Source organism: Athene noctua, chromosome 13, assembly GCF_965140245.1.
Source record: "Athene noctua chromosome 13, bAthNoc1.hap1.1, whole genome shotgun sequence".
Taxonomy (NCBI): domain Eukaryota; kingdom Metazoa; phylum Chordata; class Aves; order Strigiformes; family Strigidae; genus Athene; species Athene noctua.
Window position 1 is genome coordinate 19,602,552 of NC_134049.1, and position 22,307 is coordinate 19,624,858.

The 22,307-nt window shown below is 36.5% G+C and overlaps 1 protein-coding gene across 7 annotated transcripts in view; it reads right to left on the reverse strand.

The window, feature by feature from the left end:
- The window catches only part of HERC1 (HECT and RLD domain containing E3 ubiquitin protein ligase family member 1), a 109,542-nt gene that overhangs the window by 28,887 nt on the left and 58,348 nt on the right, over nucleotides 1-22,307 (reverse strand). For 3 of the 7 annotated variants that reach the window (XM_074917581.1, XM_074917583.1, XM_074917576.1), the window contains exons 26-48: nucleotides 21,577-21,848; nucleotides 21,041-21,256; nucleotides 20,835-20,955; nucleotides 19,662-19,899; nucleotides 18,498-18,691; nucleotides 17,766-17,921; nucleotides 17,452-17,558; nucleotides 17,100-17,210; nucleotides 16,842-17,018; nucleotides 15,619-15,858; nucleotides 15,330-15,413; nucleotides 13,744-14,264; nucleotides 10,850-11,625; nucleotides 9,531-9,729; nucleotides 8,415-8,575; nucleotides 6,710-6,826; nucleotides 6,302-6,533; nucleotides 5,035-5,159; nucleotides 4,561-4,781; nucleotides 3,087-3,355; nucleotides 2,503-2,555; nucleotides 1,115-1,315; nucleotides 342-516 (exon numbers count right to left, since the gene is read on the reverse strand). In XM_074917581.1, coding sequence (XP_074773682.1) covers nucleotides 342-516; nucleotides 1,115-1,315; nucleotides 2,503-2,555; nucleotides 3,087-3,355; nucleotides 4,561-4,781; nucleotides 5,035-5,159; nucleotides 6,302-6,533; nucleotides 6,710-6,826; nucleotides 8,415-8,575; nucleotides 9,531-9,729; nucleotides 10,850-11,625; nucleotides 13,744-14,264; nucleotides 15,330-15,413; nucleotides 15,619-15,858; nucleotides 16,842-17,018; nucleotides 17,100-17,210; nucleotides 17,452-17,558; nucleotides 17,766-17,921; nucleotides 18,498-18,691; nucleotides 19,662-19,899; nucleotides 20,835-20,955; nucleotides 21,041-21,256; nucleotides 21,577-21,848 — 4,966 coding nt within the window. The remainder of the gene's footprint in view (nucleotides 1-341; nucleotides 517-1,114; nucleotides 1,316-2,502; nucleotides 2,556-3,086; nucleotides 3,356-4,560; nucleotides 4,782-5,034; nucleotides 5,160-6,301; nucleotides 6,534-6,709; nucleotides 6,827-8,414; nucleotides 8,576-9,530; nucleotides 9,730-10,849; nucleotides 11,626-13,743; nucleotides 14,265-15,329; nucleotides 15,414-15,618; nucleotides 15,859-16,841; nucleotides 17,019-17,099; nucleotides 17,211-17,451; nucleotides 17,559-17,765; nucleotides 17,922-18,497; nucleotides 18,692-19,661; nucleotides 19,900-20,834; nucleotides 20,956-21,040; nucleotides 21,257-21,576; nucleotides 21,849-22,307) is intronic. The other 4 variants (XM_074917577.1, XM_074917580.1, XM_074917579.1 and 1 more) reach the window with 4 other exon arrangements.

Sequence of the window (22,307 nt, forward strand, 5' to 3'; positions counted from 1 at the left end):
GTTTTAAATATTCCATCAACTCCTGCACTTGATCTTCTTTCCTCTAATGTTTAAGTCTCAATACTTGTCTTGAACAAAAACTCACAAACACAGGCAGCATCTTTATGTTCTGAATGGTTGGGTGTTCATTTTCCATATAAGATGCGGAAGTTTCTTTCATAATGTTTGAAGATAGGGTTCAAAAGAACAAAAAACCAGAACTTTTTCTCTTAATAGTATGATGCAAGTACATAACATGAGAATCATTTTCCCAAACATCTTAAAACTGTATCCCTATCAAACATAAACTGATAACTGGTTCCAAACAGAAAGGTGGAAGTGTTACCAACAATGCTACAAACCTGACAGACAAAAGTGAGAGTGCTCTCATAACCATAGTTCTTGCAAGGAGGACTTGGGCAGCAGCTGTCACTCTTCTTAGAGCCATAACCCGGTCATGTGGATTTAGTAGGGCAGCTGCTTGTTCTCCTAAGGTTATCCTGCCAGAAGAACTTTTTTCTATAGAGCCGTGACAGCCTTGGAAATAATGATGATTTGTATTAGTGTTGAAAGAAAACCAAAACATTATCACGTAATAAGCACAGAAGCAAATTTGGCCTAAATTTGCAAATTACTCATTAATTTTTCAACATGTCATACATACAGAACTATAGTGATAATGAAGGACAGGAAAATACATTCCTGAAATGCCATCTGTAATTTTATTATTCCTTATTTTCAAAGACAGATGAGCACAACTTAACAATACTTAATGTTAATTGCTATGTTTCTCTTTTCCATTAGAGGGGCCTACAAGCTTAATTATTGATCTGCCATTTCAATAGGCTGGTCAGTAAGTCCCAACTTAAATCCATGAAGCCATCTTTGAGTTCCGTGAAACATGCTACTGGGCATCCATTGTAGGACTACAGTCACAGTTTCAAGCCTTCTGCAATATAAATGCTTCACGCCCCTCTCTCTAACTCTCCTATAATAAAAGGACAATTTAGAACCTGTCTTCACTTCCTTGTGGTGGGAGGCAGGAAAGACTGTCAAAGTGTTTCTCCATTGCCCCTATAAAATCCCACCAAAGGGGAGGCGTGCATTCTTTGAAGGAAAGTAATTTCAAATTTACCTATTTGCATCAATGTTTCTTCCATACTGTTGGTGGCTGTCACCATTGCAACTGAAGCACCCAGAGGGTCACTATCAGGGAACTGTACAGGTTCAGGTACAATACGTCGATCATTTAACCCAAGAGGTCCAGCCAATAACTCAAACTCCTCTTCTCCTGTCAGCTTTTCATCTTCATCTACATCTAACATATCCCAGTCTTCTAGAATTGGAGAAATGTAATTAGACTAGGTTATAAAAACTAAAATATTAAATAATTTCAATGCAACATAGTAGTCTTAAAATCTCATCTTCTGATGTTGACATAGACAGAACATAATAAAATCAGAAAAACAAAATCCTGCTCTTGTCCATCTCCATTAAATTTGATCTTTATTTCTACTGCAGAGAAGTTTCATGGAAGTATCAAACTAGCTTTTTTTCAAAAACCGAAACGAGAAGTCATCACATCTAGCACAACTCCAAAATCTGGAATATAGTGAAAAGCACAGACATACAGTTGTACTTTAAATCATGGTAACAGGTGCACATTCCAAAGGACTGAACAGTAAAGACAGATACTAGAAATTTCTGGTCTTCATATTTATCAAAAAAGTATGCACAAGTTCTTAGGTCATAATTGTACACCCAGGCTTTTGCTTTTCCTTCCTAGAGAATGAGGCGGGGGGGCGAAGAAAAAAGCACTATAATTGCAATTCAGTTATGCGTTCCACTTACTTCGCAAGCATTTACACACAAGACAGCTTATATTTACTGATCCCTCCCCCTCTATCTCACTGCCCATACAGCAAAATCTGTTTATCTTTTATCTATTGGAAACTGGACTTGCTGTTAAGTTCTGGAGCACTCAGTCTTAAATAGACAAATGTGGTCAATCATCCAATTGCGATCATACAAGCTACAGAAAGGCCCAGAATCAAAGACTCATCTGGGTAAGGTTTTCTACAGTCACTAGAAATAATATCTTTAAAGTGAAAGCCATCCTCATGGCACTCTTAGGTAGTGCAAAGGTAGAAAAAATAAGAATAAGCCTAATGGCAGACTTCTGAGACTCTAACTTATGCTAATTAACAACTTTCACAAAGGCAGCTGAAAACATGTATTTGAACACAGGGCTTTCAACATGCAGATTTGGATCTACCCACAATATCTTATCACCCAAAGTTAGGTATTTGTCATTTCAGCTACTTAGACAAAAGACATTGGGAAAAAACATTTTTTCCCAATGGGCCTAAAAAAAGAATTATAATACTACATCAAGTCTGAAGAAGATTTTAAAGTACAACTCCATGTACAGTTTAATGACTGTTTTATTTGCATGGAAGTACCTTTATGGAAAAATAAACCACTGTGCAAATGTTTAGTATCTCTAGCAACTTAAAAACATACCTTCATAGACACTGTCTTGTTTACCTATTAAATCAGGAGCCTGGCCTTTGTACCTGTATGAAAAAGTGACAAAGAAAATAACTGAATGGCTCTAATATTTTACATATACACATAATAATTTTAAACTTGGTTTACTATTACTTACTATAACTGTTAGGTTAATATATATAAGATTTCTGGAAATGACTAGTAACAAAGAAATAAATAAAAAGGCTTCTAAAAGTGTCTGTGGAGGGGGAAAGCATTTTGCAGTACTAATGTGAGAAAGACCCATAAAAATATCGTAACTGTCAGACAAAATTGAAAAAGGAAGTTTTCAAAAATCAACAAGAGTAGGCAACATACCAAGAAATAATTCTTCATTTTTCATTTAAAAAATAGAAATATCAAGACAACCTTTTTTCTAAATATGCATTTGTTGAATACAGAGAATAGTTTTAAGCCTCAGTTAAAATAAATAAATGCAAATTCTGCTAGGAATTTTTATTTCTTCAATCAAATTCCTAAAATGCTGATGCTAGTAAACATTTTAAAGTTGTTTCCTTCCTTTACACAGAGTATTCCACTGTCTTGTATTCCTGTACCTTTCAGAAGTTGATGCTTTAGATTTACTCTTCAGCGCTAAGTATTTCTCTCTGCAGATGCCGCACAATAAATAGTAAGGATTTCCGCTTCCACATTCGCCACCAAACCAGCCATCTACATAAGATCCATTGCTACGATAACCCTGGCGATTTGCACTGCGACCACAGCCTGGGTGGTTTCTTTTCATGTGTTGATTGAAGCTGACAACACTGGATTCACACAGTTCGCAAACCACTACTTCTTCTCTGTCTTCAGATTCACAAACATGCTGCATAGTAAGATTTTCATATGTTACTTGTACAGAGTAAGTATCTTCACATTGATATAAAATACGCCAATATTCTTAAGTGGGTGTTCCTATCCATTTCTGTTACACACACAGAGTGATATTTATATGGTTAACTTGCACTAAAGCAAAGCAGAAATAGACAATTTGTGACATAATGAAGAGCAGACCATCTCAGAACAGGAAAAACATTGAGAAGTAAGGTTTCTGAGGATGAGATTTTCCTATTTCATTTCAGATCTGACTCAAAACTCTTGACAGTTTAACTTTTCACATATAACTCTGCTAGTTCACATTCAATGCTGTCTTTAAGCTACCTGGATATCCGCAGAACTTGACAGAGACTATCATCCAATAAAGAAAAAAGAATCCTATTTTTTCAGACATTCAGACTTTCCTGAGCAACAATAATCATAACTTGTGTCAACAAAGGTTTTGTCTGAATATAAAGTTTATTTTCTATAATTGCATTTCTGTCCTAAATCAGTAACTTCACTATGATGTTCCAGTGAAACAAGCTCTGAAAAATTCAACATGCATGCTGAAACTTGCTTCTGTATCAGTCAGGTAACATCGTAATTAGGAGATTAAATTTTAGTCTTGTGGGTTGCTTGTCTAATTTGTCATGGATAATCCAAAGATTAACAAGCAGATGTTACACTTCTTTTCCATCTTAAACGTATTTTCAGTGGGCTATACAACAATTGAGTGAGGACTGTTACCACATCCTTCCCAGAGAATGAAAGACATGACATGACTAAGTTAAGAAAAACTGATTTAAGTGCAAATTATGTTGCTACAGACCAGATTATATTATTATTACTATTATACTATTTAAATAGAACAAACATTAACAACTGCGTGTGTTATCTCACACAGCTAAGCAAAGCAATCTGGAATACCTACTTGATTTCTAAACAATATCATCAAAACAACTATACTAGTTCTGTTCTCATCTCTCAGGGGAGGGAGAAGAAAATCTATGTACATATAGAGCAAGAAACACAAGAAAGAGTTATTCTTGATCTAAAAGTGAAGCTCAAAATACAAGAAGATTTTAAGCACTGCTGGCATTTAGTAAGACATTGTCAAACAGGCTATAAGCATGTGCATATTACTTCAAATTTTAAAATATGAACATGCAAAAAGCAGTAAGTTAAAGCAGCCCCCGCTGCAGTCACACACACCCAGGTAGGCCAATCCAATACCTCTGGGATCCACATTCCCAGAATATCATTATCACTAGCCAGGTCTTGCCCAAACATAGCTTCCATTGCTTCATCGTCAAGGTCAATTTCCAATTCCTCATCTAAGTTGAAGTCATAAAGCGCTCCTGGATCTTGCTGCAAAGATATCCCTTCTCTTCGACTCTGATTCCTGTGAGCCTGTACAGAGCGGTATAATCCCGCTCAAATTAAAAAAAAAAAAAAGTACTTTTACTTTGCATGTCAAAGATGACCATACTTTCAACTTCCTTTTGCTTTGTTTTTAATTCTTCTGCTAAACATAATCTACTTAATACCACATAAGACACTTAAGTTAAACATACACTGATACACATATGTGAAGGCGAGTTTTGTAACTTTCATGCTAAGTATTGATCCCCCTCCTCTTCATGCAATGGATAAGCAAAGACCTTGGAAGTCTTTCAGTATACTTACCAGCACGTGCTAGCAATGTTCGGGCAGCTAAATCAAATTTGTGTCTTCTTGTTACAGCTGACCGACTTCTAGAAGGAGGTCCACTTGCAGAAGCTGCATTATCCACATGATCCATATTATCAGGGCTACAAGAAGTGGTAATTCATAGGTAAATCAAACCAAGTTTTAAACAGACACATACAGTAAGGAAAAATACTAAGACCATATTTATTGGCTTTTTTTTTTTACTCTCTTGTACAGAAGGAAAAAAATGGGAATTTGTAATTCAAGAATTTTCAGTTCCATTGTAGCACACATTTAGTATCTTTTTGACTGAGGTTTACCTCAAACAAATTACATGCAGCAATGTCAACACGTATTTGATGCTTCCATAGTGCCTAAGCACTGCAGAAATTTTGGAAGAGCACTCATTTTATGCTGTCAGTGTTAACTACAGCTTGAATTAGGTTTCTTCTCCTTTTTAAGAGAAATAAAATCAACGTTTCTGTTGTAACTGCCTCAGTTATTCCCTGTTTTGCCCCATATCTTTTACAGAACATGAATTTAAGTTATTTAGTAACACTTGCTGCTTAGTTTATTTCTCCTAACCAAAATCTGTGAGTCCTCCATGAAATGACAGTTTACCTGGGACAAAATAACTGAGGAAGCTTAATAATGCATATATCTCAGTAGGATCAAGGAAATCTGGAAAAAAGTGTTCTCAAAATACATCTTGGAATTGCCATCCTCCCTATTAACAAAAAATGTGGTATGATTTCTAATAGGTGTCACTTAAAAAATATAACCACTACTTTTAGGATTCAAAACAAAAGAAAAACAGATCTAAGGTTGTGAAGGTGACTGAGAATGTAAACTTGAATTCAGTTTCATCCTCTCTGGACAAGCCAAGAATTAATTTAAAAATGTAGAAAAATACATGTTCATGAATACACTGAAGAAAAAAAAATTACCCCAATAAAGTTCTGCTTTATTACTCGGTCTTTTAAGTAAAATATAAGCTATATGCCCTCATTTTTTTCATTCCTCCTTCCTCTTTTTTTTGATGGAAGGATGCTCAGTTACATTCTTCCCCAGTTCTGTGGACAAACAGTACTGGAAAATAAATGCACCATGTACATCTAATTTAACTGCATCTTTGCTTTTATTAATCTTGTAACAAAATTCAGAAGAGACATTACAAAGCAATGTTCTGTCAGCAACACTGAACTTGTGAGATTTTCAGTTTCAGCAACAGATTATAAGCAATTAGAAGAAAACTACATTTCACCTTTCACTAAAGCCTTCCTCCATTTCAGTGGCATCAGCAGAAGGAATATCACCTGGTGACTGTAAATAACAATGATCACCAGATTTTCCACCACTTCCAGAGACTATTGTCCCATGTCGTGAATCTACAGTCCCTTCTGACTGGGGCTCTTCATCATCTTCATTTCCAGGGTGCTCTATCATCCACATGGCAAGCACTGTGATATTCTGCGCATCTGCTTCTCCTCTGGCACCTGAAAGCAGTAAAACCACTTTAGAATTGTATTATATCATTGATGGTGGGGGGAAAAAAAAAAAAAAGTTTTTTCCCCATAAATGGTTATAGAAATTAAAAATTAAGTATTCCATTGGAAAATGTGTTTCACATTAATCTAATTTTCAGTTTAAACAGATATTAGTTATATATTACCTGTAGCTTCCATAGCTTTTGCTATTTGCCTGAGGGAGAACCCCATTTCTAACAATGGAACAGCAATGGCAGGAGGAGGAGGGGATGTTGAAAGTCGGCTGCTTGGATCAGACAAAGCTTAAAAGACAAAAAAGGTTAAATGTAAAGGGCATAAATCTTTCTTCAGTATTACCTTACTAGCCCTTACTTTGATATATTAGCTTCATATAGGGGAAAAATTGCCCCTAACAACTTTCCTTTCTACTACTTTCTACAAAGTAAGATACTTACTGTAATGAAACCAGACGGTGTTCACTCTTATTAGTAACATATATAATGTAAGCCTCTGTTTATTCAAGTAGGATACTGGCGATATTCAAAGAACTACTTCTTTTAAGGTATTTCTAAGAAGTTTATTCCCATTTAAAAACTTTTCAAATTATCTGATTTATACTTGGGTAGACTAGATAAAAGTTATCCTTGTCCGAATCATCAAGATTCCTGAATGTTATGAAATTACACCAATACATGTTCCTCTTAAGGTACAGAAAGAGACCTCAACTAAGCTGGCAACATATCTGAAAAATCTCTTTGTAGATGATGGCTATATTTCTGTGCAAGGAGTCTTTCAGGGGACTATAAAAGGTCAGTTACTGCTCCAAAAACACAGTTTCCTTTTCTGCCAGAAAAGTGAGGTATGATCAACAAAGGTATCAACAATGTAGTAACAAACACTGTTGTAAGGACAGGAGCATGACTAGAAGCAAGCCATCTCATAAGAGAAAAAAAAAAAAAAAAAAAAAAAGATATGTGAAACTGAGCAGAGAAGTTGCTATGCAACAAATGAAACAGCTAAAAGACCCAACTAATAGCATGGATGTAAGAGCAAGAATAAAAAGTTGTATCAGTGAGGAATTTTAAAGCATGGTCTTTGTTTCTCAGTACTGAGCATGAAATTTGGAAAATATACTTCAACTGAAGTCTCTTCTGTTCATTTAATACAAAACACATACACATAGATTTATATTTTTCTTTTTAGTATTATATCCTTCGCATCACAATACTGATTTGTGCTCTTTAGAATCTCAAGATTCTCATGCAACAGTTTGCTCAGTCCCCTAGCTATTCCATTCTGTATGTACCCTGGAATAGAGCAGCTTTCTGTTTTGCGTAGTACAGTGCAAGTAGTAATAAAAGTTTTATGAACAAAAGCCTCCCATCACATGATTCAAGACAGAATCGTGAGGAGCCCATGAAGGTTGGAGAGACCCTTCTATCTCGTTAAACAAGATTAACTGGGAAGAGCTATACTGGTGTATGTATCATAAAATGCACCAATTCTTCTTTTCTATGTGATATATGGTCCAACAAAAGCTAGAAAATTAGTGCACTAAATAATGGCACACAACCAAGGAAAGAAGCCCAAACCATATTAACGTTTTGAAGTAATTACCAATTATACTGCATTTTTGTTTTATAGATGTAGTTTGCAATCCATTCCATAGCTTTTAAAAACTAGCTTCATTTGCTTGATAAAGTCTACAGCTAGACAAAATCTACAGCTTATTGTCCTAAGACAGTCATTAAAAGGTTTTCAACAATGCTTTGCATGTTAGGTTGCTTTAAAAAGAAATTCTGTTGGTTTTCAATGTCTTAAAAACTACACTGAACTTCTGTGGAATTACTACCTTGGCCACATTTCTATTTATACTGACTTCAAGTTTACCTGTACGATTGGCAGGCCTCGCAGACTGGGAATCAGGAGAAGTCAAACTTTGTCTCCTTCCAACTTCATCTGAAGGAGATGTTGGTAAAGAAGATATTGGAGGAGTCTGAGCACGTCGTGCTGGAAGTACAGTTGTAGTAGGATAACTGGAGAACATTTGCCTTTAAAAAAAAACCAATATACATTTATATCAAAAAAAGCTATGCTGAAAAAAGGTGACACAAGAAATATGTCAAATTAGAGTGTACTTGGCAAGTCATACTTTACAGCAATTGAGTTTCATAGGGGTAAAGTGCAATATATACACTGAGGCAGGCAGAAGAGCCCTGTCAGAACAGCTCATTCCTACCACCTTTGCCAAGGAAGTTAAATTCTAAGTATGTACCTAAAAAATCCCCTCACAGACCAAGAGCTATCCTAGGAGATAAAAGAAAAGTAAACACTCTTCCCACTTCCCCATATTGATCAGAACTAATAAATCAGGCAAGTATTTTACTTCCACTGTCCTGGTAATAGGACATTGCTCTGGCTTCTGTCAAACTACATCTGCAAAACCTGTAAGAACAGAGGTCAGATACACCAACAGAATTAATAAACTTAGGACAGGACTCTATTTAGTGTAAAGTAGATTTCCTTCTACACTACAAATAGCTGCTGTAGATAAACTAGCTTTATCTTACTTCCATTTCAGTACGTGAGGGTAGGATGAAACAAGGTCTTAGCTTGCAGGATGTTGCCTACAAACTAAGATCTACTCTAGTTTGAGAATTGACAACTATGTGTTAAAAATACAGAATTTCAGAGATTTGTAATTTAAACTATAGCAAATAAACATGAGAACTGAAGGGGACCATAAGGAAGGTATTTTCTTCTGTCTTGAAGAACTCAGATGTTAGGTATATATACAGTGCATGTTAAAAGCTTAACAATTTTTTATTTCTAGCAACACATGTTCTGCAAGGCAAAGTAACAAATTAAACTCTGTCCTCTGTCAGTAAATACTAATATTAACATTTTTAAAGGGTTAGACTGCTAAAGACATATATTGTATATAAACCACACAACTGGTTCCCTACACCCACATAGTTATTTATGCTGAAAATAAAGATACTTTACCTAAGAAGACTGAGAGGCATAACACCAGGCGATTCTGAAGCTGGAACGGTTTCAGTATCAGTTACTGGAGTAGTAGCAGTGGTAGTATCCTCCAGAGAGCTGCTCATGAAAGATGTCGTGCTAGAAGCAGAAGGGCTGGTTGTAACTGGTGTTTGGGCTTGCTGAGACTGATCACCTTCTTCTACCTGTTGATCTACTTCTGCAACAGAAAAAAAGGATGTTATAGGAACAGTAAGATATTTGTGTAGAATAAAACAGTAGCTGCGGCTAAACTTTCCAAAATAATTATTTACAATTCCTCCCAAAGGGGTATGCAGAAATGCACATCATACAAATACTTCTTTCAATAACTCGACTTATGTAAAGACATCAGTCTATTGGCTCTTGCTGTTGTCACACTAATACAAGGTAAATAGTAAACAAGTCTTTCCGGATGATAACAGAAACCATTTACTTGGTTAGATCTTAGGATATTTAGATTTGGAGATTTAGATTTATGATTGTAACAGTTAGGATTATTCTCTTAGGCAAAAGGGAAAGAAGTCTCAGATATAGAAATATATCTGATGAACTAGAAAGCTACTTTTAACTCAACTGTGTATGTAACAGATTTTTAAAGAGGGTTATTTTGTTGGTTTAGAAGAAGTCCTTAAGACAGTAAATAACCAGACAGTACAGTAATGAGCTTTAATATTTTAGATGCTTTTTTCTTTATTTAAACTGATTTAAACGGTTTCCCTGAAGATGCAGACTGTAGTAATACATGTATTTTTAAGAAGAAAAGGAATGATATATGATAATTTCTCTTGAGCTTCTGTTAGTACAGTGCCAAATATATCAGAAAATAAAACCCCCAAACCAAACCCCCACAACTGATTTAGAGGTTTTCACAGACAGAAACACAGGTTACTTACATCCTGAACATACACATGGCTCAACATAATCTGTTAACATGACTCCATACAGTCATATTTAACAACAGCGAACTTTATGATATTTACATCACATGCACATCCTTCTGACAAGCATATCCAGAACTGCTTATTTTTAAAAAGTATTAAAGACAAATCAGAAACTTCTGATTAACTGATATGCATTCACTTTTTATTAAAATAAGTAACTGGGGAAAAGATAAAAAGTCAGTATTATATCTACAAAACAGTAAAATAGGTTTGTAAAATTTCTCTGTCCAATTAAGATTCCTTCAAAGTATAACCACCAAAAAATTACAAGATTATGCTATTTGTATTATTATTGTTACTATTAATAGAGATTTTAAAAATAATTTAGCACTATACCTTTGTAATTTTGAAACGTACCTTGTTTAAGTCTGCCACCAAACTGATCCTCCAGCAGCCCATGAACCACTAATTTGTAAATCATGGCTTGTGCTCGTTCCAAATCTGCCAGTCCTAGAGCTCTTTTAATCGGTGAACGCATGACTGCCCGTTTCACCATGTGTCGCATCAGGAACTGCAAGGCAGCACGCATTTCAACATCTTCATGAACAACTGGAGAACTAGCACAATCAGAGTTGTGACCATTTTCTGCCAGGACTTTTGGTATTAACAGTAGTTCAGCATATTTACTACAACTAAGAAGAACACTAAGTGACTTCATAGCACCAAGATAAAGGTAAGATAGCTGTACCGCTCTGATTTCTGACTGAACTATATCATGATTTCTTGGAGTATGTTCATGATTCTTTTTTCTTCCTTCAGCAGGTTGGTGTTGGGATTCCATACCTAGTGTTGATGGTTCTAAAGAAAAGGAAGCAATTTCATTTTCTGACTTAGAACTTGTAGCGCTATGTCCTTTGTTATCATCAGCACTTTGTCCTAATCGTGTATCTGATCCAACATCACCCTCCGTTTTCTGGTCCATTTCCCCTTTATCTTCAGATTCATGTCTGTGTTTTTTCTCATGTCTCTTGGTGCTTTGCTTTCCCATATCTTCATGAATACCAGTCAGATAGGTAAGGTCCAGCAACACAGTAGCTGTCAGCCCACGAAATCTTGCAACATCAAAAGGCAGTGGTTCGCAGGGCTCCAGATTATACAATGGAGTATCACTAGGCGACCAAAAAGTTGGGAAGCTTTAATAAAGATCAGAATGACACAGGAAAAAGCAAGTGAGGGAGAGACAGGAGGAAAGTACAGGAAATAATGTAGGCAAAGTAAGATGTAAAATATATTTAATAAAATAAACAAACTAATTCTAAAAATTAAATGTAAATGAGGAAAATGAGGTTATGATCAGAAAACGGGGAGATATGGTATCAGAGTAAAGGCAACAAAGCATGCACAGGTTTTCAATAACAAGCATTAAAATCCAGAAGCATCATAGAAGCTATCAATTCTGTGCTGACAGAGGTTTCTGCTGTATTATTTAGAACTATGTAACAGACAAAGAAAACTACCTAAGACAAATTTTATCATCATAGTTGAGCTGAATTTGTGGATAGGTATAAAAGCTTAGCAAGAAAACACTTTAAACTTTTTTCTCATTAGGGAAAATCTTTGATTGACCTCATGTTCCTGTTCAGCTATTCATCACAAGGAGCACAGTACTGATAGGTTATGATAATTCTGTTGTTGTTTATGTCAGGATAGGCTACCTGGAGAGAACAGTGCCTTTTTACAAACACAGGTCAGAAAACCCAGACACACAAAATATACATCTGTCTATATGTCCATCTATATTCAGTGGTCATTTTTTGTTATATTTAGGACTGTTCCACTTGACTAATTTTCACTCTAAACAGGACAAAAATTCACCAGCCTGTATTTCCATACATCTTGTATTTTCCATACATGCAGCAGATAAAGGCCTTTTAAACCTTCCTTTTATTATCCCAAAATGTTTTCCCATGTTACAATGTTAAACTTCTACCTAAAAATGAAAGCAAACTTTAGCCTGGTTTTATTAAGAAGGTATATTCTGAATTTAATTCAGTACATTACTAAGAGCTTGCCTATGTTCAAGTGGTGTACCACTTCACTCAAATAACATTTCACATTATTTTAAGGGCACACTTACTCTAAGGCTATACTGTCACAGGGTCGTACTTGAAAGAATTTGTATCTGGAACTAAATTTGACTATCAACTGCACATCAGTATATTTAGTTAAGGTGACAACAACTTTTGCATAAGGACAAAACAGAACTGTTGCAACATTATGCCTAAGAGGTAAACTGACATCGGTTGATTCAGAATGTAATTGTAACTGGTGGCAAAAATAATTACTGCTCAATTTGTCCAGAAGATTATGGTTCAACTACAGCCAGGAGTTTATCAAAGGATAGCCAGGAGTCAATCAAATCTTTTCCACACTAAAACACAGACAATTCCTGCAAGAGCACCAGAGAAGCCACTAGCTTAATTCCAGTTTCCTTCTGAGTGCCTTCCCTTTGAAGGCATGACTGCAAGACTGGTGGAAAAAGGGGTATCTCCTTCCAGACTCCTCCCCAGTTCTCACCATCATATGCAGAACAACTCCAGAGTGTTAACATCTAATACAGGGGCACTCCTTTAGCTCTCTAAGACAGGTCAGAGAATGAATAAACGCTACTTCGAGGCAGCATTAATTTAAACCATCATCCAACCCACCTTTAAGAAGAGAGAATCCTCCCATCTCCTGACCTTAAGCCTCCTCAAGCCCCACAGAGCAATTTCCAGTCCCCTAAGAAGGGAATGACATTGCAGCCAAGACACCTGTTCTCAACTCCGATAAACTGAATCAGGTCTCTCTTCAGAACCAGGTTCACCATTTACAACAAAAGCAGGCACTAACGCCCAGTAAAAATCTGTGTTCTTTACAGACATAACCACGAAGCTGTAGTAAATTAAGACAGCAATAATGTTTTAGTCAGCCAATGCGTATCAAGCCTAAAACAAGCAATGCCCATTTCAAATCTAGGAAAAATGTCAGTTGGTCACATCCCAACTCTGAAACCTAGAGGTCAAATCTAAGAGGTCTAATGATGCTTATCAATTCAAAGCTATCAAATTTTCTTTTTTATATACAAGGCATTTTATTACTACATAGCATAAAAATTTAACTCATAGTATTTGTTTTTAAAAGCCAAATTTTGAAGTCTAAAGCTTTAAATAATTGATCAGCATGACTCTAACGTAAAACGTATGTTACATCTGAAGATTTCCAAGCACAAAACACCCCTAGATTGTGAAAAGTGTAGGAAATGAGCATACCTGATAGTAATCTCTGCTTCATCCCACTGGACTTTAGCAGATGTACTGCCTTCCTTCACTACTCCAAGCAAGGTGGCATGGCGTCCAGTTTGCTTGTGCACACATCGACCTCCAACTCTAAGACCAGCATCAACTCCACCAATTACTGCTAGAACAGGCCACACTTCCACACAGAGCATCTTCAGTTGCAGTTCTGAAAGGTCAGCCAGACCATGCCTACTGTGTTTGCTTTTCTCCTCCTCTTTATTTTCTTTCTCCTCTCTCACCTCATTCTCTTCTCGACTTTGAACTGAGCGACTTTTCTTCAGCTTTTGGCCTGCTTCTTTAAGACATGTCTTGATTTTATTCAGTCTTTCCATCATTTTTTTATTGATGCAATGTGTCCAACGGTCTGTGCGATGAAGAATACGAATGAGTTGGATAGTGGCTTCTGCCAGCACTGCAGCAACAGGACTACAGATGGGGTCACCTGGTAGCAAATCTCTTGGTGTACCACGCATCTGCATATCACAGATTTTCACCTGTTTAAAGAAAACAGTTTAAAAGTTATCTTCTCAACGTACCTGAAGAAGCTCATTTTCTAAGTACAGGAGTCTCCTGCTGAATAGAAAAAATTACTAGAATTGTCGTTTTTTGCTTTGGATCCTTAGGAAATCCACCTTAACACTGATCTAAACTTGCATCCCTTCAAACACAAGGATGATGAAATTGCAACAGTTCATGGTCTCTCACATGAGACTATCTACATTCGCCCTGCTTTTGGGGGAATGCAATTTTGTGGGTAGAACATTAAGTCTGTAAATCAATTCTAAACAATAAAATACATTTCAAATTTTCAACAGATTGCATAATATAGGAATTTATTAAAAGTCTAGCTAGTGTGCAAGTAATGCAGTGCTATGTATGTGATAAACCCAGATGAATGACCAGTGATGTTTCCCAGCACTTGTTAGCTACCATCCCCACCCTCCAAAAAACCAAACATGCATAACATTGACAAGGAGGAGAACAGAAAGGAAATGATAAACTCATGACCCTGTTAAGGGTTAACCCCAGTGAGGCAGCAAAGCCACATACAGCCACTCCATCACTCCCTCCAGCATGATGGCAAGAGAGTCAAAAGGGCAAAAGTGAGAAAGCTCATGGGTTGAGATAAAGGAAGTTTCATAAATAAAATAAAAAGGCAAAATTAAATTAAACAAAGAAAAACAAACAAGTGATGCAAAATGCAATCATTCATCACCAGCTGACCAGTGCCCAGACAGTCCCTGAGCAACAGAAATCCCTGGCAAACCTCCCTGCAGGTTTATTGCTCTGCGTGATGTATCACATGGTATACCCCTTTGGTCACTTTAAGTGAGCTGACTGGCTGCACTTTCTCCCAGGCTCTTGCCCACACCAGCATACTTGCTGGGAGGGACAGAGTGAGAAACCAAGAAAGCCTTGATGCTGTGTAAGCACTTCAGCAATAGCTAAAGCACTGTTTTGGTCATAAATCCCAAAACATAGCACCATATTGGCTGTTCGGAAGAATACTGACTTTATCCCCGCCACAGTACACCTGTACAGATGAACATTTAAGTTACCTTCTCTCCTGGATTACTGCTATAGAACATAACACATGGGTATAACTCTGCTGCATCCACATCTTCAAAAGCTAGTTTTGGCTCCTAGTTAAAAAACAGAACATAAAACCTCAAACATAGAACACTTCAACAAGCAAAAATATGAAACATGACAAAGTTATACCTGTATTATAATCCTTGTAAGTACTGAAACTGCCACGTCTTAACTATCATGCTTAGCTTTATATAAAATACCCATATCAAATTACTGTTGGAAAAAACATCAAAAAAAACAATTGATGTTAAATACCTCTCCATTTTTACCAAAGGAAATAGTTCTTGCTTCCATATCTAATACACATGTGATGAAATCTCCTTGGGTAAAGCTGGACAAAGTCAAAGTTTGTTCTCCATTGTGATAAAGGTTACCACTATAGGCTCTATATAGCCACATATCTGAGGTAGTGCGATGGTTAAAATCATGTACTGGCCAGCGAGAAACTCCTACACATGTGCCTTCATTGCCTCGATTCTCCTTCACAATGTAGAACTAGCAGGCAAAACAAAACAAGCAAACAGAGGAAAAAAAGACAACAATATACATTTTAACATAATAAAGTAATGTAAATTTAAATTACACATGCTTATGTCTTTTAACTGTTTTACTCAGAAGCTTTTAATAAAAAAAAAACCCAACACTGAACAAGCTAATAAGCTAAAATCATGCTCTACCTCTAAAATGACATCTTAGTGTATAAGGTCAGTCATTAACAAGTCATTTAAACTTAACATACTAGTAATTAAGAAAACTGTATGTAAATACACAAAGAAGTTGTTTTGTTTTCCAGACTCAAAACGTACACAACCCAGAAACTGTGTTACAAGTGCTAAAAATAGTATTACAGAAATAAATAACCTTTACTCTTCATGTTCACAGTGAGTGATTTACAGAGATTCAAGTAAAAAAAGAAGTGTTATGCTCAAAGATGGTGCTAAAATGGACTACAACTGTGTATGTATCTATGATCCACCAAAATTACTCCAGATGATGTATTAAAAGCCGGTCTTAAGTCAGAGATGCTGATGTTTCTTCTGGCAAGAAAACAAAATATTTTGTGTAGTGTTTTTCTAAAAAAAAAAAAAAAAAATTCAAAATCTATAGATTTCAGTAGGTAACTTTTGCAAGACAATGCACATTTGTGCTGACTATGGATCTTGGGGACAAGTACCATGACCTCCGTAAATACACAGCACATATATTCACAGTTCCAATCTGTGTATTGAAATACCCAAATGTCAGTGCTCAAAAGCAGCCACAAACTCTTCACTTTGGATTGCAAATCACAGAATCATAGAATGATTTAGACCCTTAAGATCATGAGTCCAACCATAAACCTAACACTGCCAAGAATGTCATTTACTCAAGAATGTTGTCATAAGGGAAAAAACATAGGTAGTTGTTGTTTATAAATCATAGTATATTTCCAAAATAACATTAAGAGGAGTTGAGAAATACACTCTTATGCAACCTACCTTCCACTGGTAACACCCAGAAGTAACTCCAGTGGATGCTAAACCATATCCTTTACCTCCACTTCCGTGAGTTAGAATCTGCCCATTCTCCACTATGCAGCATTGAGCTTTCTCAGGGTCAAAGGACACTTCCTGTATGGGAAGATTCTCATCTTCATCTTCAGACTCTCCTTGCTTCTACCAGAAACAGGACAAAATACTTGTGGTAAATATAACTCAACTGCATTCAGTCAAAAGAGAAAGTAAAAGCATCATTACCTGTAGCTTCATTTCTTGTTCTTTCTCCTTTATTTGAATTGCATGTTTAGCTTGAGCTATTGGAGTCTCCCACATGCAGTCAGACAGAAGTGAGAATAATCGTTCAACAACCTGGTGTATTAGAATATAATTCAGATAATTTTAAATCCAAGATAAGGACAACAAATATTATTATATTGTTTTACTTTGCTTTGTAGAAATAAACGTCAAAACATTTAGTGCTCTTAGATAAGCAAACATCTACACTGAGCCTCACTTGATTTGGATTCTCAACAAACCTGTGAAACATTTAGAAGTTTTATGAGACTTTCTGAAGAAATAGGTGTGAAAGCATATAACAAGATATAAAGACCTGAGCCATTTGATCATCTTCAACGCCAGATTCACAAGCAGGTAATACAGCTTCTAGTACGTGAAGTGCAAGAAGTCTAGTCCTCAAATTGCCAACCAGGGGAACTCCTAAAGATGGAACAATATGTTAATAATCTGAAAGTGACTTCAGCATCAGGCATGCCCCTATGATGCCCGCTGCACGCCACCAGTGCACAATTCTCCAAAGTGTAACTTGTTGTTCACTACATAACACACGTTCTAACAGGACCTATTTTTAGGAACTGCACTACAGAAATGCAAGTAACCACTGAGCACATTTTGAAAGGATCATACCTGAGCAACACTTCTGAGAAGCAATGTTAAGAAGTACTTCTGTCCACTTTGGAGATGCCATTTTTGACTGAATTGCTTTTGAAGACACAACTCTACGTAGAAAAACAAGAAAGTCTCCCAAGTGCAATTCGGCTGCATGTTGCTTCCGGAGGGCAGCTAGGAAGTTAAATTGAAAGTTTTCATTGTTATTACTACCTTATTATTACATTATTAGTAGTCCTTGTCACTAGCAACAAACTGTTCTGTAAGTAAAAATCCAATGATCAGTTATTACATGATGACTGGTTGTTAACTTTGGATGGCTGATAGGTGCCCACCAAGCTGCTCTCTCACTGCTGCTCCTCGGCAAGACAGGAGGACACAATAAGATGAAAAGCTCTGGGTCAAGATAAGGGCAGTGAGATCACTTAACAATTACCATCATGGCAAAACAGACTCAACTTGGGGAAGATTAATTTAATTTATTGCCAATGAAAAACAGAGTAAGACAAAACTGAAACACCCTCCCCCCAACCCCCTCTTCTTCCTAGGCTTGACTTCACTCCTAACTCTTCCACTTCCCCACCCCCGAGGGGAATTATTTGATGACTGTAATGTTATTTACACAGTTAAGAATGACCCAACAATAATCAAAATATAGTACAGTGGGTGAGGGCCTCAGCACTCAGTGGTTTCTTTTATTACATTTTTGGGTACTTCAAAATTGTAACAGAAATGATGCAAGGTAATTACCTCTGAAGTCTCTCTTCTCATTATCCCCATTTGAATCTGCCTTTTTTGATTCTACTTCATCCTCCTCACCTTCACCTTCTCCAAAGGAAGCCATAAGCATCACACCAGCTTGTGATAACAAGTTCTTCAGCTGACTGCATAATAAATCCAGCAAAGACTGGACCACCTTTGGGCTCAGTTTGTCAGCATAGGTTCTGTACACAGACACAAGGAACAATAACATAAAGACACAACTATAAACTCAGTGCAAGCGACGACCGGGCCTAACACAGCACTAATTCCCATTCATTCTATTGCAGTTGGCTACATTTCCTCATGCTCCATAATATGCTTGGCAGATTATTCTTATTTGAATCCAATTTTTAGGACACTTTAAAACCGTCCAATCTTTAGAATTGAAGAATACATTTCCAGTACTTCCTAACAGACAAAGAACAACTTAGTCAATTAAACATAGTCCACTGCAACTCCCAAGGACAGGGTGTTGTTTTTGTGGGTTTGGGGGGTTTTTTGATGTGAGGTTCTTGGGGGTTTTTTACATAATGGTTTTGACAGGTAAATGTAAAGTGTTGTATGAACACTGAAATGAAGATGCATGTACTGAATATTAAATAATAGCTTTGCTCCAAATAGAAAATACTTTCCCCACTTCTTTTTTCTTTAATGAGTTAAACTAAATATTTAAGCACTGACAGGATTTTGGGTGCTGCTCCCTGGTCTAGCATAGGCTAGTATTCGTCAGAAAATTATATTCTGAAAAGAGGCACAATATATTGCTCTGAGGAACTCCCACCACATTAATTGTATCGCTTTTACACAAATGACTTTTACACAGCAACAGAAAGTCTGATCACATGAATACAACAGATACAGATAAAAAGCTGAATTAGAAAAAGGGGGAATACCAGAATACAGTGTTTTCAGACCATAATGTTCTAACTGTTCTCGTCCAAACTCCTGACAATTTAAAAACATTTACAAGTCTTCTGTGCATCTTTTTTAAGAATAATGTGGCTACTCTGCTTTTTCCCACCCTTCACTTATATGCTTTTGAACAACACCCATTGTCCTAAAGAAAGATCACACAAAAGAAGTTATTTTTAGAGGGTGCCGAAAAGCTTAATGATTAATTTTTCTGAAAGCAAGGAAGCATTTGACACTTACCCTGTGGTGATAGCGAGTATCTGAAGTAGTCTTGTACTTGCTACTTTCAAAGCTGTGCTGAGCTGAGAAATACCAGTTTTGGGCAGCAACTGCAGTGGTTGTCCTAACATGGTGTCAGTGCCACACAACTGTGATAGCACATTTAGCAGACCAGTGGAAATGGCCAAGGAGACATCAACAGGCTGATAGTGTACACTTAGAGCAAAGACTGTTACCAACAGAAGACGCTGTTGTGCTTCTAAGATTAAAATAAAGTTGGTTTTAATTAATAAGCTGTTTAGAGTAAGACTAGTAAGACAGAAAAACCGCAGATAATTTTTAAAATAAAATTTTATTAATTCAGTTATCAAGTAAAGTGTTAGCCTTCTTTGTCAGACACTCTGAGGTAGTCTTTCTGATGTACCATTGTAGCCCCCTTTAACTCAATGCAACCTCTATGTCAAGGTTCTCCAAGGAAGAATATCACGTAGTTTGTGATTTAGATCTTCTGAGGCTAAATCTCAAACCAGAATCTTCTCTCCAGGTTAAGGATAACTGGGTGAAATACTTCATTTTCTACTTATACTTCAAGTTGATTCTTAAGACATTTCTTTCAGTTCCATTTTAATTGTTAGTTAAACAACAGAACGATTCAGGTAAGAATGCCCATTAGGCTCTAAAAAAAAAGAAATTATTCTCTTCTGTATTGGAGTTCTTGGTGAGTGCATGTACAAAGGCACAAAGGGGTGCAGAGTTCCGGCTATCCCTCAAGAACAGAAGCACACAGCAATATCTGGGTACAGGACAGGAGAAAGGCCTTTCAAAACAGGCAAGATGCCCTGTTCTTTGGTTAAAAGAAGGAAGAGAGTTTGGAGGCTTTTCGTCTCTTCAGAAAACTGCTTATCCCTGAAAAAACCTAAAAATCACTGTGAAGCACCAAAGACATGGGCGACTGTGGAGGACTGTAGTATGTGGAATAGGAAGACTGACAATACTTAAAAGTTTTAAAATAAAAAGGCTTAACGCTTGAAGAAAATTAAAACAGAAAAACGTCAAGAAGTTTCTCTCTTAGGAAAAGGTGCACAGGTACTTCAGTGAATTCTGGTCACTAACATCAAAGTCTGTCTTGTTAAACATATAAGCTGTTGTACTGTATATTAGGGGATGTATTTTGAAAATCTGGTTTTCACTCACCTATGTGATGCTTATTAGCTTGCAGAGCTCTTTCTAATGTAGCAGATAATTGCTGGTAAATTTTGTGCACAGCCACCTGGATTTCAATTTGAATACTTCTCTTAGCGGCTCTGATACCATCCTGGGTCAAACAAATAAACATTACAAGGACTGATATATTTTTATCACCCAGTTATGCAAATAGCAGAAACTATTAAAGTACATACCTGGTAGTGATGCAATCTTACACTCTCTCCTTTGGCACCTGCATGTCCTACGGTGCCCAAACCGAAGCAGCCAGCAAGAAACTGTAGTCTAACAGAAGTAAGCAATGAAGAAGACTGAAATCCTGGTACTTGACGACCTCCCATTAATGGTACACTGCCTTTTTCCTCCATCCCTGATAGAAGCACTAAAATCTGATGAAGTGCTTCCAGACGAAGCTAAAAATAAAGGCAGGCAAAAGACAGTATTAAGTAGCAAGTATCCTTAGAAATTAGAATTACAACATCTTCAGTTGTAAGCGACAACAAATGAGGTAGCTGTTTTCTCATCACCACTTCTTTAAAAAAAAAACAAAACAAAACACAGAATTCTTTATGTAAATAAACTTTAAAATTAAACTTAAATTTCCCAGTTACAGTTAAGATATTTTAACAGAAAAGAGAGGAAATATGTCCTTAATATACATAATTTGGATAATGTTTTTAAAAAATGAGCACAATATATAAAGAGTAAGAGAGGGTATTAAACTGAAATTCACCTCAGCCCTCAACTGCTGCTGCTCCATTGCAATTATTGATGCTTGTGGACTGGTGGACATACTTTCCTCTGGTTCCTTAAATCCTGGCGAGTTTCCCACATCTCCACTCACAAAGCTGACAACATTTTCAATCAGAGTATGAACACCGAGGGATCTTGAGAGATCAAAATCGGACTCAACAAAGGAGTAGGAGGAAGTGTATAACCAGTCTCTGCTGTGTTTCAGTCGAGCCCATGAGTCACTTAAAGATTCCACTTGACTGTGTATTGTTCCTAAAGATATACATAATGGAGTCTCATAAATTCCAATTCACCAGGTAACACATTTTGGCAGTAGGTAAAGACTAAACTGCTGCTATTCATACAGGTGGAAAATGGATATTCATGTTATTTATACCATGCATTAAGCAACTTACAGCAAAACACTTGATTTAAATTTACAGCAGTTTCCCTAAAGGAAAGGCTGTATTTCTTTCAATTATGTTAAGCAGTATTGCAACACGCTGCCATGTGAGAAAACAAAAGATAGAAGCCACTCAAACTGCTCAGCTTAAAGCTAGAACACTGAATAAAAATGCTTTGCAGCTAAATGACAAAATAGTACAGAAAAGATCTGCTACAACAGAAATTGTGCACTTTGGATATTTTAAGGTCTAACCATTAAACAAGAGTGGTTTTTGGTTTTAATCAAGCCACTGTACATTTCATAGTTTTGAAAAAGCATGTTATTTT